This window comes from Amblyraja radiata, chromosome 4, assembly GCF_010909765.2.
Source record: "Amblyraja radiata isolate CabotCenter1 chromosome 4, sAmbRad1.1.pri, whole genome shotgun sequence".
NCBI classification, from domain to species: Eukaryota; Metazoa; Chordata; class Chondrichthyes; order Rajiformes; family Rajidae; genus Amblyraja; species Amblyraja radiata.
Genome location: NC_045959.1, coordinates 36,000,873 through 36,018,795, shown reverse-complemented (window position 1 = coordinate 36,018,795; position 17,923 = coordinate 36,000,873). Strand labels below are relative to the sequence as shown.

Sequence of the window (17,923 nt, the reverse complement as noted above, 5' to 3'; positions counted from 1 at the left end):
ACATATCCATGTTCTCTATAGATGCTGCATGACACGCTGAGTTACTCCAGCCCTTTAGCTCTTTTTTTCCCTGTTTCTCTGACCCTCTCTATTCTCCATTCCAAATATTGAACACAAAATATTTTTATCGTTGTCATTCCTTCCCAGTTACCATTTAAATTAGAAGCATTTGCATGTCAGTTTGAAAATCAAGGCATTAAATTCTTAATTTTTTAAAAAATCTATAAACATTCAGATCAGGTATATGCATTTAAAAATGCAAACAAATATTCCCCATACTAATACGTCAAATTTGCAACCTTCGCATTTAAAACTTTTTGTCATTACTCACCAATGCAGGTAGGTAGAGAGTCATTCCACTGAGCAAGAGCATTTGGTACAGATGCACATATAATTCCTGGTAAACCTTGGAGAATGTAGCCAGGATTACATTCAAACAGAACCAAGGAGCCAACTGCAAAATCATTCCCGACTCTTTTCCCAAATCGTGGCTCAGGTACGGAACTGCATTGGGTTGCACTGGTCCTTGGCACAGCTAAATATGATCCAAAATATGTTTAATATTTGTCTTTGTTAAATTGAAAATAGGGTTAGTATCAAAATAAACTAAATAAACCTTACAATGGAGTTGATGTAATAAATTCAATTATAGAAGTACATTGAATAAGTTGCCATCATTATCATATTAATTAAAACAATTGTGATTTTATTATGAATGCATAAATTCCATCTATCCACAAAATTACATGACCATAGTGCAAAATTGCAGAATTTTGTATTTGTGTTGGTATGTGAGTCACATTTTTAAAAATATATATGAACCATAAAGTTTCAATGACTAAAGTGAAAGAATTGACAAAAGGTGCATCAGCTATGACTACTTTTCAAACTATTTTTGTTTTCTCTTGCAGAACACTGACTATCTACTAGTTTGGATATTGAAGCCCAAAATTATTGCAATATAGGATGTGCGAATGAGCTACGATTTTAAATTAAAAATGTTCCCAATGTAATGTACACCACTTCCACCATAAATTTACAAATCAAATTAGTGGTGTCTGTAAATCAAGATGTGGATATGCGGCATTTTGTCTAGATCTACAGATTTGTCTGAAGAAGGGTCTAGACCCGAAACATCACCCATTCTTTCTCTCCAGAGATGCTGCCTGTCCTGCTGAGTTTCACCAGCATTTTGTGTCTACAGATTTCACCTCATTGTAGCTGATGTGATGTTGCTGTGTGTTCTATTTGCCAATTAAGCCACTTAAGAATTAAGGACCTGTCCCACTTACGTAATTTTTTTCGGCGACTTGCCAGCACCCGTCATAGTCGCAGCAGGTTGCTGATAATTTTCAACATGTTGAAAATCTAGCGGCGAGCAGAAAATGGTATGTCTCTTTGGGCGACTACTCACCACAAAACAGGCGTCACCCCGCGAAATGTCGCCAGTATGGTCGTGAGTAGTCGCCTAAAGAGTTGTACCTTTTTCTGGTCACCGCTGGATTTTTAACATGTTGAACATTTTTGGCAACCTGCTGCGACTATGACGGGTGCCAGCAAGTCGCTGAAAAAATGGCGTAAGTGGGACAGGCCCTTTGGGATAACAAATCCTTATTGGCTGGCTTTCCATTATTATGAAGATTCTGAAGATTCTGAATTGCATACTGAAACCAGTTTTAAACTGGGATACTTATCATTCTGTTTATTGACACCAGTTTCTTGTTCATAGGTTATTCCTCCCTTCCTTTCTTCTATTACATTCAGTTCCATTTCCACAGGAAGATTTTTCTTATTAAATTTACATAAAATCCTATTATCCTCCGAATAATGAAAAACATTCCATGCAGCGGTTATTTTAATTATTTTCTTCACAATTTTAACTCAGCCCCCTTGTGGTTAAACAATTTCTTCAGAGCTAGTGAGAAGTATCACAAACAAGGGGACATAGGTACAAAATAAGAGGTCAGTCATTTAAAACTGATGTGTGGCAATATTTCTCTTTTTTGGAGCACAGCGAAACTCTGGAATTCAGTAACCCCTAACCCTCTCCCTCCCGAAGGTGCTGGAAGCCTGATCATTAGATTACACTTAAGATTTAGTTAGATAAGTATGTATAAAGTAAGCATTTGTGAGTCAAGAACCAATCCCTGGAGTACTCCTTAGTTATCTTTTTGAAGTGAAATATAATCATTTACTTTAACTCAGTTTTCCCTATGACTGCCAATTTTCAAACAATGCTAGTATATTTTGGGTTAATTTGGGAACCATTTTCTCATCTGGCACATTTTGGAAATTAAACACATCACATCAACATGGTCCCTTCAATCAACACTCTGTCATATCCTCCAAATATTTCAAGCATCTTTTACAATCAAACAACTTCCATCATTCAACAAATAATGAATGAGGGAATTGCCTTTCTCGTTGAATTATTCTGCGACCTTCAAATGTGTTATTCAAAGGCTAAACTGATATTTGGACACACTAGCTTAATTAAGACAGTTTCATAGGCATGGCAGCCACATGGCAAGGTGACCGAATCAGCAGATAAAATGAAGGACGATTGATCTACCTTAGTCATCATCAGAAAGATGCTTCCCACAGCCATGTATCCAACAGATTCTTGAATGTTTTAGTGTTTTCTCCTTTATTACTCTCTTTACGTCTCTATTCTAAATGTGGATTGCTCATTGTGTGAAGATATACTTTTTCTAATATGAAGGCCAAATTTGCCGTGTCTTTTGATTTATAATCAATTGTAGTATGATTAACATGGTAATAATCATGTTTATCAAACAACTACTTTGGAATTCAATTGTGATAGCTTTAATTAAACTTCAATTGTCAACCTACCTTGATAAACAAAATGAAATCCTTTGGCTGTTATTACACCCACGGAGGTAAACTTGATTGTGATCTGGTTACTCGAACTTAACGGAAGGGACTCTCCTAAATAAAAGATATTTTGAATAATAGTTATTGCATGGAATAAAATACAACTCAATAAAATATATTATGAACAGATCCTAAGATGAAATATATTACTTTTCACTGTATACTTGGTAACAAACAAATATGTAACAATATATTTTGCTGCAGTATTTTGTCCAAGACACAGGAGGTGAATTATATGTCACTTTTTTATTTCACAACATTAACAGAAGGTTGACAAGTTAATTCCAGTGGATATATTTATTTGCTTCAATTTTTGAAATATCCCTGTGCAATAGAATAACCAGAGGCAAGGCATGGTGTAAAAACAGACACTAAAATTGTTTGTAGTATACCACACTTAGCGGTATTAAAAAAAAATGGTTGAGGGAAGGCACAAAGTCCAGTCCCCATCCCCATGTCCACCCATAGTCGGGCCTATTTGGCCTCCGCAGTCACCTTTACAGAGGTCCGATGTTCCAGGCCCTTCTCGCCGGATGATGGTGCTCCGGCATTGGGAGAATCCTCACAGCGGCTTGGGAAACCTGGAACGGCCACTTCCTTACTGGAGACTGTGGCTTCTGAAGCCGACAGGCCGCGCTGGATGGAGCTCCACCACTGGCGATCTCGGCGAGAGATCCCAGGCTCCCGATGTAAAGTTCAGCGCCGCCACCCGCGGCTTGCCACTCCACAGACCCGCAGCTCCGCGATGTTCCAATCGGCGGTACCAACATACCGGAGTTCCAGCGAGGCGACCCAGGCAAGGCATCGCCCGCTCCGCGATGGCGCTCCAGCGCTGTGCTGCCGCCGAAGCCGAGGTCCTGGCCAGTCCCCTCAGGAAACGCCGTTCCAGAGGTGAAAAAGACGGACAGCTGCAGGCTGGGCAGCCATACCCATACAGGACGGCGCCCCCTACTCACACCAAAGCAGAATTTCACAGACTGGAAAGACTGCAACATGCTTTGAATTTTTTTCATCTGGCTTCCAAATAGCTAGGCCAAAGGATCCCATAAATATGAAGCTAGACAAAAATGCTGGAGAAACTCAGCAGGTGAGGCAGCATCTCTGGAGCGATTTTTAATTTCTATTGGACTGGCGTGTTCTTGAATCTGCCCGTAACTAGCAGTCATCACCAACGTTGGCCCGAAAGCCACAACCAGAAAAAACTAATACTGTTTCATTGATCAGACGCATATAGAATATAATCTCTGAAAATAATACCAAAACAAAAATATAGATATATTATTTGCAGCATAGAGGCAAACCAGGTAGAGCTACTGTCTGTGTGGAGTTTGCATATTCTGCTAGTTTCTTCCAGAACCTCCAGATTCCTCCCACATCCCAAAGATGTGTTCTTTGTCTAAATATTTGCAGTTCGATAGGTCAATTGGCCATTGTAAACCCAGATAAGTCACTGTGCTACAAGAACCACCACAGAAGTTCATATATTTTTCCAATTAAATTTTATCTTCAAGGGAATTCAAAATTTGAATCAAAAGGAATCCAATTACATATTGATCGAAATGTGCTAAAGAATTCAACGTGCATTAAGGGACTATACAACATGATTTGTTGTGGTGCTTTGGGCACTTTTCAGCTCATTGAGCCAAAGGAAATAAATCAGCTGCATTCTCATCTCATTCAGTGCAAGCTGCCAGACTGTATGACAATTAACCTATCATAGTTTGAGTTAATATTTAAAAGTACTTAAAGAATTTGTTACACCTTGGCTGTCAACTAATGCGACTGCATTAAGCCCGTGAAGACAACTGCTAGCAAAACAACAAGTTATTTTGAACTTCTCCATGCACGGATATACATAAATAGAAATACATACACATCACAAATCACCTAACACTTCCAATGGTTAGAATAAAGTCCTGTTGACTTTAAATACATGATTCTATGGACGTATTCTTCAATAATGACTTATGTGATGATTTTGTTTCAATATTTCACTGCTAAAGACAGATATCTTTAATTTATGCCACTGCTGGCTATTAAAAACTTCATTTAACTATTAGATTTCTATTTGTTCAATTATGTTGTATATTTACAGCATTTAGAAATGCTCTAGGTATATTAATATTTACCTGTAATATAATGACTATGTTTTTAGTATGCTTGGCATGATGCTGGCCCTTTAATGCTATATATAGAACAGGGCATTCTCATTGTGTTCTTTCCATTGCCCTTCAGCTAATTGATAATGGGCTACATCGTGCTGTTGGCTTCCAGCAATTGCATAGATAACGTTGTGGTGGTTACAGTCTGTGCATCAATGTGTTCCAGACTGCACTTCATACTTCCTGAACTTTGTATCAGCCATATCTGTTGTATTTAACTGAGTCCCATTCATTTTAATGGTGGTATAGATAGGTGTTTTCTTTTTCTCTTAATTCAATTGATGTCTGTGATTTTAACTAGATTACACATGTTGAAATAGGGGCTTCATGGTGGCACAGCAGTAGAGTTGCTGCCTTGCAGCTGGGTACGATCCTGACTATGGGTGCTGTTTGTACAGAGTTCGTACGTTCTCCCCGTGACCTGCGTGGATTTTCTCTGGGATCTCTGGTTTCCTCCCACACTCCAAAGATGTGCAGGTGTGCAGACAAATTGGCTTAAAATAACTGTAAATTGTTCCTCGTGTGTGTAGCATAGTGGTAGTGTGCGGAGATCGCTGGTCGGAGAGCACTCGGTGGGCCAAAGTGCCTCTTTCCGCACTGTATCTCTAAACTAAATGAAACTAAATCTTTGTCCATCTATTATTTTCTTATTAATAATCATAGTTATGCAGCATGGAAATAGACCTTCAGACTACTAAGTCTGCATCGACTACAAAGCACCCATTTACACTGATGTTATTTTCCCCACATTCCTGTTAGCTTCCCCAAAATTCTATTATTCACCACATAATAGGGATAATTGGCATCAGACATTTCTGAGTTTATGATACTTGATAGGGGGCGCCGTCCAGTTGGGTATGGCTGCCTAGTCTGCACCTGTCTGTCTTTTCACTTCTTTCTTTTATTTTTAGTGTGTTAAAAAGTGCTTTGTTTGGAGGTCTATTCTTTTTTATGTGGGGGTGGGGGAGGGGGAAACTGCTCTTACTGGTCCCTACCCGGTCTTTTCTCCAGGCAGCACCGTCGACCCGTCCTCGCGACCTACCAGCGGGCCTGGAGCGGCATTTCCTGAGGGGACCGCCCAGAACCTCGGCTTCGGCGGTGGCACAGCGCTGGAGCGCTATCGCAGAGTGGGCGATGCCTTGCCTGGGTCGCCGCTCTGGAGCTCCGGAATGCTGAGACCGCAGGTGAGCAACCAGCCATGGGTGGCGCGCTAACTTTAACATCGGGAGCCTGGGATCTCTCAGCGAGATCACCAGTGGTGGAGCTCCATCCAACGCGGCCTGTTGGCTTCGGAAGCCGCGGGCTCCAGTAAGGAAGTTCCAGGAGCTTCATGCCGCTGAGAGGGTTCTCACGAAGCCGGAGCACCATCACCCGGCGAGAGGACCTGAAACATCGGGCCGCCGTAGTGCCGGCTGCAGAGGCCTCAATAGGCCCGACTATGGGTGGACAAGGGGATGGGGACTGGACTCTGTGCCTTCCCTCACAGTGGGAACCATTGTGGGGGGATGTTTTTATGTTTATTGTTAAATTCTTTAATGTTGAGTCTTTGTGTGCTGCATGGCAAGTCAAATTTCACTACACCAATTGGTGTATGTGATAATAAATGTCTGTTGTACCTTTGTACTGCAAGACATAGCAATTTAGCATTCACCTACAGCTTCAAGAGCTCATCATTTTGCTTATCAAAGGTAGCTGGCAATGGATCTACAAGAGCAGCATCTCTTGAATTTCAGTGAGGCCTCCTATAAGTGTAAGTGTTTCTGAAAGTCAATGGGGGCAATTGTAACACCATTTCTCTGTAGTTTCAGCAGGAATTCCAGATAATTTTCTTTACGCACTTTTTAATAGTGCTAAAATAAATAACATTAATGTACCACGGTAAAATTAAATGGTGCCAAAGAAACCAGGTCCAAAAGTCGCACAGCATTGTTGAACCTCACCTGAGTGAGACCCTGACAACGAAGTCAAAAGTAAAGCTTGCTGAGTGGGTCCATCGAATATGTCAACGACATCATGAAGGGAAGTCTGGAAAAACACAAACTGGCCAAACACCACTGCCACAGGGGCAAAGGCACCAGCAGAGAGAGAAAAGTTACTTAGGTTTTACTCATTTAAAATGGCAAACATTCTACAAAAGTAACTAAAGCATAAGTTCCACATATCATGACAGCTAGTGCAGCCCATTCAGGTTGTTTAGCCCGAGAACACTGTAGATGCCATTTATCCTGAAACTGATCCAGGTTGAAGTGGTACAAAGTGGCACCAGTCTAGGGAATGGAAGCTTACATGAGGTTGGCCAGTGGCTATCTGATTCAGTCTTAGAGGCTTTGATAGCCCCATATCCCCCAAGGTTGTATTTTCAGGAAAAGAAACCATAAAACATTTATGAAGATCATTTTGAAGGTCAACTGCTCCATCCTGATTGGATTAGGGGTATGCTTACACAACGTGTGTGAGTTTATGTTCTTGAAAAATTCAAAGTAATATTTGAACAGGCTAAACAAATGATCAGTTGCTGCACTGATGACTGGGCATATTATCGACAAATGATTTTGATTCCACAGTGGAGAAATGTACCGGTCCATACTTGGCCATAGGTGTGACAAAGAGTCTACAGATGTTGGAATATTGTGGAAAAACAAAATGCTGAAGAAACTCAACGGTTGAGGCAGCATCTGCGGAAGGAAAGGATGACGTTTCGGGTCAGGAACCTTGTTCAGACTGAAGGAGCAGGGCAGAGAAAACTGGACAAGAGAGGCATGAATAGACTGAAGCATTGCATGTGAGCTGGGGTGGTTGGCAGAGGAGTGGAGATGATGATAAAGCTGAAAAGAGAAACGGAGATGGTAGGGTCAGATAAGGGAGTAGTGAAATGCAAAGCTGTAGGGAGAATGGGTCAGAGGGTATAGAAGGGGAAGTGGACAAAGAGGAAATGGTGGAGTGTGTAGTGGTGGGAGATGAGTAGAGGAGGAAGAGAATGGAATAAGATGACCGGGTGGCTGGAGAAAGGTACGCTTTAGAAACGATACACTTTGATCACCGCAGTAGTCATTAAACTTTGTTAACAACAAATATTTTGTAAAATCCAAATAATTATTATAGTATCTCTTTTTCAGATAATATCGTGGTGACTATTTGCAAATGTCAAACATCTATGAAGAAAATCGGCATGCATACTTTGTGTTTGTTCTGACATAATTCACTAGTCTTAAGGTTATAAAGATGGCAACGACAGTAATCACAAATTTCCTGCATGTTAACCTACAACCATTGGCCAATAAAATTATATGAGAATGGTAAATCAATGGTATGGTAAATGGTATCATCGAAAACCACTACCGTAACCAGAGACCAGTCCGTAACTACTATCCACCACATTGGGAAAACCTCGGACTATCTTTGATCGGACTTTACAAACTTTACCTTGCACTAAACATAATTCCCTTATCATGTATACACTGTAAATGGGTCGATATTAATCATGTATAGTCTTTCCGCTGCCTGGTTAGCACGCAACAAAGCTATTTACTGTACCTTGGTACACGTGACAATAAACTAAATTGAACTGAACGAAAGCAAATGTTCCTTCCAGCATAATATCACTGGGCAAATGTTTACACAAAGTGTGCATTTTTATAGGTTATTAGGCTAAATGGGACATGTTGGGTCCCAGTCCCCCAACGCAACCCATTCCCCAATGCAATATTCCACCAATTACTCGTTCCCCCAACGCAACCCGTTCCCCCAATGCAATATTCCACCATTCACCTATAGCCCCTAACTGTGCAGGCGTGGCTCATTTCCCCTCATCCCCCAACAATCCCTGCCTCTCTATGTGTGGGAGAGGAGGGAACGCGCAAACAGGAAGATAACAAGATCAGATTTTAGTAATGTATAGAAGATGTTATCTCACAATCCTTTACAATTGGGCTGTTCATGGCCGTCAGTACTTCCACTCAAGCGGAGGCTCAAGGAGAATCTTTGCACACATTTCACATACGTAAGTAGAGTTGAAATGAAAACATAATACTTGATTCATTGTACAATTAGAAGGGTTGTAAGAAATATATTAAGTGAGGGTGATTCTGTTCCTAATAGAGAGGAAGAAAGAGAGATTGGAGGAGATAGTTAGATTCAAGAGCTTGGAAAGAAAGTTACAAGTAGTGGAACGGATATAAATCCATGTTTTAAGTATTAATTTGGATTGTGTTATATTGCATATGATGCAATACAATAGAACTTTATTTATCCCAGGAGGGAAATTGATCTGCCAACAGTCATAAAACACAAAATACATGAAACATGAAATTAAAGTGACGAGTGGAAATGCTTGGGGGATGTGCAAAGATTGGGGAGGTGGGGGAGTCCGTCTCAACCCCACGACAGAAGGGGGAGGAGTTGGGCACTTTTATAGCCACAGGGAAGAAGGATCTCCTGTGGTGTTCTGTGCTGCATCTTGGTGGAACTGTTGCTGAAGATGCACCTCAGTTTAACCAGTGGGTCATGGAGGGGGTGAGCTGTATTGACCAGGATGCTCCGCAGTTTGAGGAGCACCCCCCCCTCCATGACCACCTCCCATGGATCCAACTCCGCCCCCAGGAAGGGGCCAGCCTACCTGATTGGTTTGCGATCTAATTTCTAGATTATTTAACATTTTGTTATCTGTGACAATGTGATACAACAGTCTTCCCAACTACCCTCATCTCCAATCACATAATCAAAATAGGTAAGCCATATTTTAAGTAAGTAAGTTTATTGGCCAAGTATTCACATACAAGGAATTTGCCTTGGTGCTCCGCCCACAAGTTACAACATGACATATCGTGACAGTTACGAATGACTCAGAAAACACTAAACATTAATAATAATAAGACATTAATGATAAAACACCATTGATCAAGCATGTGAACCAACAAAATACCAGATCAAAGGGAGGCTACAGATTTTTAGCTGCTTGCAGTGTAGCTGCTGCTGGCGCCGGCTATGGCAGCCATGGTGTACTGCTCCTTGCTGTTTTGTATGTGTTTGTTCGTTTGTGTCGTCTGTGAAAACCCTACAAAGATTACTTTCACGAGAGAGGTACTCATAAACATCGGACATATGGTACCTCCATGTTTTAAAGTCAGAGCCTTTTTCCACAGGGTGGAAATGTCCAACACTAGAGGGCATGGCTATGATGTGAGAGGGGGAAATGTAACGGAGATGTGCGGGGCAAGTTTTTTTACACAGAGGGTGGTGAGGACCTGGAAGGCACTGCCATGCGGTGGTGATGGAGGCAGGTACAATAGTGGCTTTAAGAGGCTTTTGAATAGGCGCATGGAAGTGCAGGGAATAGAAGGATAATGATCTTGTACAGGCAGATGAGATCAGTTTAACTTGGCATCATGTTCAGCTCAAACAGTGTGGGCTGAAGGGCCCGTTCCTGTGCTGTACTGTTCTATGTTCTGTTATTGTTTAAGCATATAATTATTACAAACAACTATTGATATTTTAACCTTTATAAATTGTGGGTTAGAATTGTAAATAAAATAAATATTTAATGCAGCTACACAAGCCAGCTCAATTCACAGCTCGGGTGCGCACTACTGGTATTCTTATGGGGCATACGTTTAGAAGGATTGCATGCATTTGTCACCAAGACTTCAATCATTATGTCATAATTAGATGACATTAATTGATTTCCTGAAACATGTAAGGTTAAGAGATCAATTTGATTACGAATTTGGAGCATTTGAAAGGAATTTATCGTAGAGGGAGGTAAACATTTCTATATGAGGGTGCTGTCTGAAGAAGGGTCTCGACCCAAAACGTCACCCACTCCTTCTCTCCAGAGATGCTGCCTGTCCCGCTGAGTTACTCCAGCATGTTGTGTATGTCTTTGGATTAAACCAGCATCTGCAGTTCCTTCCTGCTCACGACCATATGATCTGAGACGGTTCATTCAGAAGCAAGTTTGGGAAGATTTCTTTATGGAAAATATGGAGCTCTATCCAATGAAAAAATAATAATAAATAAATGGCTTGAACAGTACTTTTGAACATAATGTTGTTTGTATTTTTATTAGAAAATATGACATCATGTTAGGTGACATTGGACACTGAACAAACGTGAACTCACTTACTGAAGGAGGTGGGACGGCATATCTAACCACTTAGTTCAAACTTCGGAGTAATAAGTCCATATTAGGTTGACAGTACAACAATAAGTTGTAAATAATAGGTCAGAGTGTTCCTAGATTTATACGGTGTTGTGCTTTGGTGTCGAGAGTTTCTTCAAAGAGAAGGACTTGGAGGACAGCAAGATCAGTGTGGGGAATACAAATATGCTAGTGCAGTTTGAGATTGAGAAGGAAATAGTGGTAAGGTTCTTGATGAGCATTAAGGTGGATCGGTCCCCAGGGCCTGATGGGATCTATCCCAGGTTATTGAGGGAGGCAAAAGAGGAGATTGCAGTTGTCTTGACGAGGATCTTCGTTTCTTCTCTAGCCACAGGCGAGGTCCCAGGGTACTGGAGAGTGTCCAATGTTGTACCTTTGTTTAAGAAGGGAAGTAGAGAGAATCTAGGCTAGTGAGAATACAGAGAGAAAATATAGGCCAGTGAGCCTCACGTCTGTGGTAGGAAAGCTATTGGAGTTTGGGACAGGATTGTGTTCCATTTGGAAGAGAAGGGGCTAATTAAGGATAGCCAGCTCAGTTTTGTGTGCCACAGGTTGTGTCTTATTTATTTGATTGAGTTTTTTTGAGGGGACAAAGGCGATTGATGAAGGTGGGGCAGTGGATGTTGTAAACATGGATATGAATAAGGCCTTTGATAAGGTTCCTCATGGTAGGCTGATCCAGTAGTTTAAAATGGATGGGGTTCAAGATGACTTGGTTGTATGGATTCAGATGTGGCTTATTCATAGAAGGCAAAGGGTTGTGATGGTCAGATATTCTGACTGGAGGTCTGATATCTGTGGTGTTCTGCAGGGATCTGTGCTGGGACCTCTGCTATTGTGAGGTATACAGATTATTTGGATGTGAATGGAGATGGGTTGGTTAGTAAATTTGAAGATAACATCAAGATTGCTGGAGTTCTGGACTGTAAGGGAGGCTCTCAAAGTATACAGTGAGAATTGATCAGTTGCAGAAAAGGGCAGGGAAATAGTAGATGGAGTTTAACCCGAGCAAATTGGAGGTGTTGCACTTTAGAATGCTGAAAGGGGAGACAGTTCATGGCAAGGCCTTTAACAGCATTGATGTGCAGAGGGATCTTGGAGTCCAAGCTCATAGGTCACTGAAGGTGACAGCTCAATTAGATAGGGCGGTTAAGAAGGCATATGGTTTCCATTGCAAATAATCCCTCTTTTAAACTGTCTACTTTAGATGTGGTGTTTGCTCAATGGAAGAATCAGGGAATCAATACTGTGGGAGACCCCTATCAGAAGGGGACTCTCTCTTCTTTTCAAGAACTGCAGGAGAAATATGATTTGAATGCCCATAATTTTTTTAGATATCTCCAACTTCGAGATTACGTGAAAACATATACACAAGATTGTTCTCTTATGGATCCTGATATATTAGATGACTGAATAGACATGCCGATACAAGCAAGTTGATATCTTACATTTACAATACTCTTCTAAATATTGAAATTCACCTTCTGAGATTTATAGGTGAGCATGGGAGGACGAGCTGGGTTTACCCATTTCGAAAGATATGTGGGATGAAAGCCGACAATACATACATTACTGTTCTTTAAATGCCAGGCATTGCCTGATACAATTTAAAGTATTGCATAGGTTATACTACTCAAAGACCAAATTGAACAAGATCTTCCCAACTGTCTCTCCTCTCTGTGATAAATGTCACTTTCAAGAAGCCACCCTAACTCACACTTTTGTATCCTGTATAAAAATACAAAACTTCTGGACGGAAATATTCAATATTATTTCTAAAACACTTAAAACTCCATTGGAGCCAGATCCAAAACTATTAATATTAATATTAATACAAAAATATTAGGAATGTCAGAGGGCTGCGCTAATCTAATGATATTTCAAAGACACTTCCTTGGCTACCGTTTAATAACTGCGAAAAAACTTATACTTAAATTCTGGAAAAAGGCAACAGTCCCCACAGTGAAGATGTGGATTACTGAAATGATCGAGATACTACATCTAGAAAAAATAAGGTTTGTCTTGACTGACAAACCAGATCAATTTTCAAAAATATGGTCTCCTTTTATTGAATTTTTTCAACAACATAATGGTTGAACACAAACTCAAAACCGGTGGTAGGGTTGGGTGAGCAGACGTATGGAAAGGTAGTGGGATATACCTTCGCTTCTTTTTCACCTTTTCTAGTTCTGGTTTTTTTTCCTTGCTTTTTTTTTCTTCTTTCTTTCTTCTTTCCCTTTTTTTCCTATCTAGTTAATAGTTTATAAAATGTTAAAACTGAAGCTCTACGAAAATTATATAATTGCTATGTCGATCATTGTTTTTTATTGTACAATAGCTTCTAACAAAAAAAAAAGGCATATGGTATGCTTGAATTCATTGCAAGGGGCATTGATTATAGAATATAAGAGACAGAAAGTAAAGATGCAGCTCTATACAGCCTTGTTTCGACCACATTTGGAGTATTATGTGGAGGTCTGGTTGCCCCATTACAGTAAAGATGTGGAGGCTTTGGAGAGGATGCAGAAGAGGTTTACCAGAATGCTGTCTGGATGAGAGGGTCTCAGCTCCAGGGAGAGGTTGGATAAACTTGGATTGTTTTCTCTGGAATGTCAGAGGTTGAGGGGAGACATGATAGAAGTATATACAATCATGAGAGGCATAGATAGGGCACAAAGTCAGAACCTTTTTCCCCCACAAGGTGGAAATATCCAACACCGGAGAGCCTAGCTCTAAGGTGAGTGGGGTGAAGTTTAATGGATCAACCAGAGACCAGCCTGTATGTAGATTTCATCCTATATTTGACACGTTAGTCACGATTACAGCTTTAAAAATTCCAACTTTCACAAGATGTTTATATATTCAGATTCACATTTTCCCCCTCGAGGCAGAGATCACCCTCACTGAATAATGTAGGCTTTATTTCTCGACTTATTACTGATTAAAGTTAGGATATTAAACACTACAACCTCAAATAAACTCTGAAATACAATAGATTATTTTTATTATTATTATTATTATTGCACTACTATTGTTTGTTTTTTTGTGTATGTGTCTATATACACACACACACACACACACACACACACACACACACACACACACACATGTGTGTACTTGTGAATGTGTACACACTTATTTTTTTCTTCTTCTTTTCTCCCTCGTTTATTATATTGTTTACAGTGTACTATGTTTACATGTTCTCTTGTGCTGCAGCAAGTAAGAATTTCATTGTTCTATCTGGGACATTTGACAATAAAACACTCTTGACTTGTCTCTTTAAGATCTTTCAAATGTTCCTACATGATCATATTACTGTTCCTGCACCTGAAAGGAGAAGAAAGCTTGGATCCAACCACCTTTGATAGATAAGAACAAATTTTGAAATGAATGATACAAAACAGAGTTCTTATAACATAAAATGAAAATTATATATATTAATCTCAAAACAAGTAGGGCAAATTATTAAAGAGGTGAATGCAAAAATGTGATGAAGGAAGCATAATTCCTACAAAAAGTGTGAGAAAACAGCACTGAAATAGGAAATAATGTTGGACTCCTGGGACAGTCATTTGAAACACATTTCTCTCACCTGATTTTCCTTTCAAATATAAATTGAGACACTTTCCTGATAGTTGCAGTCTGCAACATATACTTCATCATGAACATGCAGTTTATGTAATGGCATTGTCTTTCTGTCACTGAATGAAGGAGTATTTATTTAATTTAAAAAATGTATTGCTTAATAGTTTGCAAAGTTTGTTATAATAATCCAACATCCATATTATGGATGATGTTTTTAACATGGTGCAAAGTAGCCTGATTATTCCATTCATGTAGTCTGGCAGAATGTAATAAAAAGAAAATGTAACAGGAAGAAACGGGAGCAAGGTTATGCTCATGCCTCACTATGAACATGTTTACATCTTAAATTCCAATCAATGGTTGATAGTTATGAGTCGGCTCTCCTCTGGATCTTAATCGGTCCATTCCCCAGACTAAATAATTGAAATAAGCCTTTGGTGTCCTTTGTTTTGCAAAATAATATGTGAATTATTTAAAGATGTGAATTAAAAGTTTGGAACATGAACGGTTGGACGGATTGACATCGATTGAGGATGTGACAGGCTGAATCCACAGAATAGCAAGCTAGCAATATCCAGTCCGATGAGCAGTTGCATAAGCATAATCTGTTTTTATATAAACAGAACACTACAGTGAAAACACAGAGCAGGAAGTAAAAGGCCTGTCCCACTTGTGTGTCATTTGCGCGTCACGCAGGTGGCGTGCAAAGATTTTGTGAATCCCAAAATCCTGGGGCGCCGCGTGCGACCGCTCATCACTGACTACGCCACCACTTCTCACCACGCGCCATGATGCGCGCGTCGTGCATCGTGACGTGTAAATTATGTCGCGTAAATGACGTGCAAATAATGCCCAAGTGGGACAGGCCCAACTTTCAGCCAAGACTAACACAAACTCGGTGCACAAAGCATTTTGTAGATCTGACTGTCCACAAGCCAAATGAAACTTTGGTCCCATTTAAATCGCACTCAATGTAATCTTCAGGCAGAAAGGCTGGGGCATGATTTGGTTGTCAACGGGTGTTTACCAACATCAGGCCTTAGAGAATGGAAGCAATCCAAAGAGGGGACCTTCTATTCTTTAGTAGCAGATTATAAATTCTTCTAAGTCAAGGAGGAACACAATTCTGTGTAGGAAAGAACTGCAGATGCTGGTTTAAATTGAAGGTAGACACAAAATGCTGGAGTAACTCAGCGGGACAAGCAGCATCTCTGGAGAGAAGGAATGGGTGACTTTTGAGGTCGAGACTGCGAAGGGTTCAGTCTGAAGAAGGGTCACGACCTGAAACATCACCCATTCCTTCTTTCCGGAGATGCTGCCTGTCCTGCTGAGGGACACAATTCTGTGAGGTCCACAAAAATAAACTTGTTAAATATGTGGAATTGGCTTATAATGGTTCCTTTATGGTTAAGTTGATCAAGATCCTGTACAACTGAGCAGCACAATCTCATCCCTATGTGCCAAATGTTGTAATCAGAATCCTACAGTCAGCATAAAATATGAGTTGCATACTTAAGCAGCCTAATGCACTTTGCGAACCACGCCTGGAAGTCTTAGCTTTATCAGAGGCGTATGCACTTGCAGTCTAAATCAGATGCTGCGAGCTTGAATGCAGAAATAGTGAGAATTAATATCCATTTAATGGTCAACGTTTTGAGTTACAACTAGAACTTTACCCCCCACCATATAACCATATAACAATTACAGCACGGAAACAGGCCATCTCGGCCCTACAAGTCCGTGCCGAACAATTATTTTCCCTTAGTCCCACCTGCCTGCACTCATACCATAACCCTCACGCCAGTAATACCATAACCAACACGCCAGTAATAAATTCTGTTCATGTCGTTGTCCACTTAGTCGGAATTGAATTATCCTCCCCCGCAGATCACATACAGAGACGTTGCTGAGAACTCAATTTCTAATATAATAAAGTCTGCATGAAAGATTGGAAATATAGCAGAATTAAAGAGGTGCCTTGAGAATTGAGAATAGAATCATTTTAATGTTGAGAGGGGACGCGAAGGACGTGGTGACAGGGAAGCATGAAACTGAAAGGTGACGAGCACAACTACAAAATAGGAAAGGGTTCAAGGCAGTAGCCAATGATGTGTTTGGGCTCTCGATGGTAAACTGCCAGATACATAAATATTCAAATCAGATGCATGACACAGCAGAGCATGTAGCAAAGGCAGGATAGTTGTAATAACAAAACATAACTTTCATTCTAGACTTAACTAAGCATTGCAATTCACATTTAAAGTACAGTTACTGGAGTGTATTTTGAGTAGTTCCATTCAACCTCTATTCCTAACCCAATGAAGGAACAAGCTTTAATAGACCATATAATGAATAATGAACCAGATTTAGTTCAAAACATAATAGTGTATGGTGTATCATCCAACTACAGTCAACATTAGTCAGATTGTTTGTTGTCACGAGAGGTGCATCACATTCGCCTACCACCACCTTCTCCTCTACTCCTGTACCATCCCAATGGCGGTAGCAAGCTCTTGTGTTCCCATGGTCTCATCAAACTCCTAGATCTGTTGCTACAGCTGACCTATGATCTGAAGAAGGGTCTCGCCCCCAAGCGTCATCTATTCCATCTCTCCCTGCCTGTCCCAATGAGTTACTACAGGTTTTTGTGTCCATCTATGATCAGTGGTACTTCAATTGTATTTTTTTTCCACAGGTACAGTGAAATTCCTTTTGTGCATATAGTTCAACAAAACATTACTATACAAATGTATAACCATACTTAAGTACAAAGGTGCAAGAATAGTAGATTACACTGAGGCAGGACACAAGTGTGGCCATCGTTCTGTCAGTGGACAGCAACTAATTCCTAGCTGGTGGACCTCGAGGCCTGCCCTTGTGGCCTAATTACAACTCATGCTGTCAGATCTTTGCAACTAATTCTAAAGGGGCTGATCCACTGTACGAGCTAATTCAAGAGCTTTACTGAGTTAAAAAAAAAATCAAATTCGTGGTAAGCACATAGAATGTATGTAGCGGGTATGCCGGACCTCGGGACGTCGCTTATCGGCTCGTAATGCTAACGGCAGGTACTCAGTAAACGCGGTAAGCTCGTGAAGACTTGTGAAGATTTTTCAACATGTTG

General features: G+C 40.4%; 1 protein-coding gene across 1 annotated transcript in view; it reads right to left on the bottom strand.

Moving 5' to 3' along the window:
- The window catches only part of csmd3 (CUB and Sushi multiple domains 3), a 751,933-nt gene that overhangs the window by 231,640 nt on the left and 502,370 nt on the right, over nt 1–17,923 (bottom strand). The window contains 3 exon segments of the mRNA XM_033020379.1: nt 332–535; nt 2,854–2,949; nt 6,998–7,111. Coding sequence (XP_032876270.1) covers nt 332–535; nt 2,854–2,949; nt 6,998–7,111 — 414 coding nt within the window.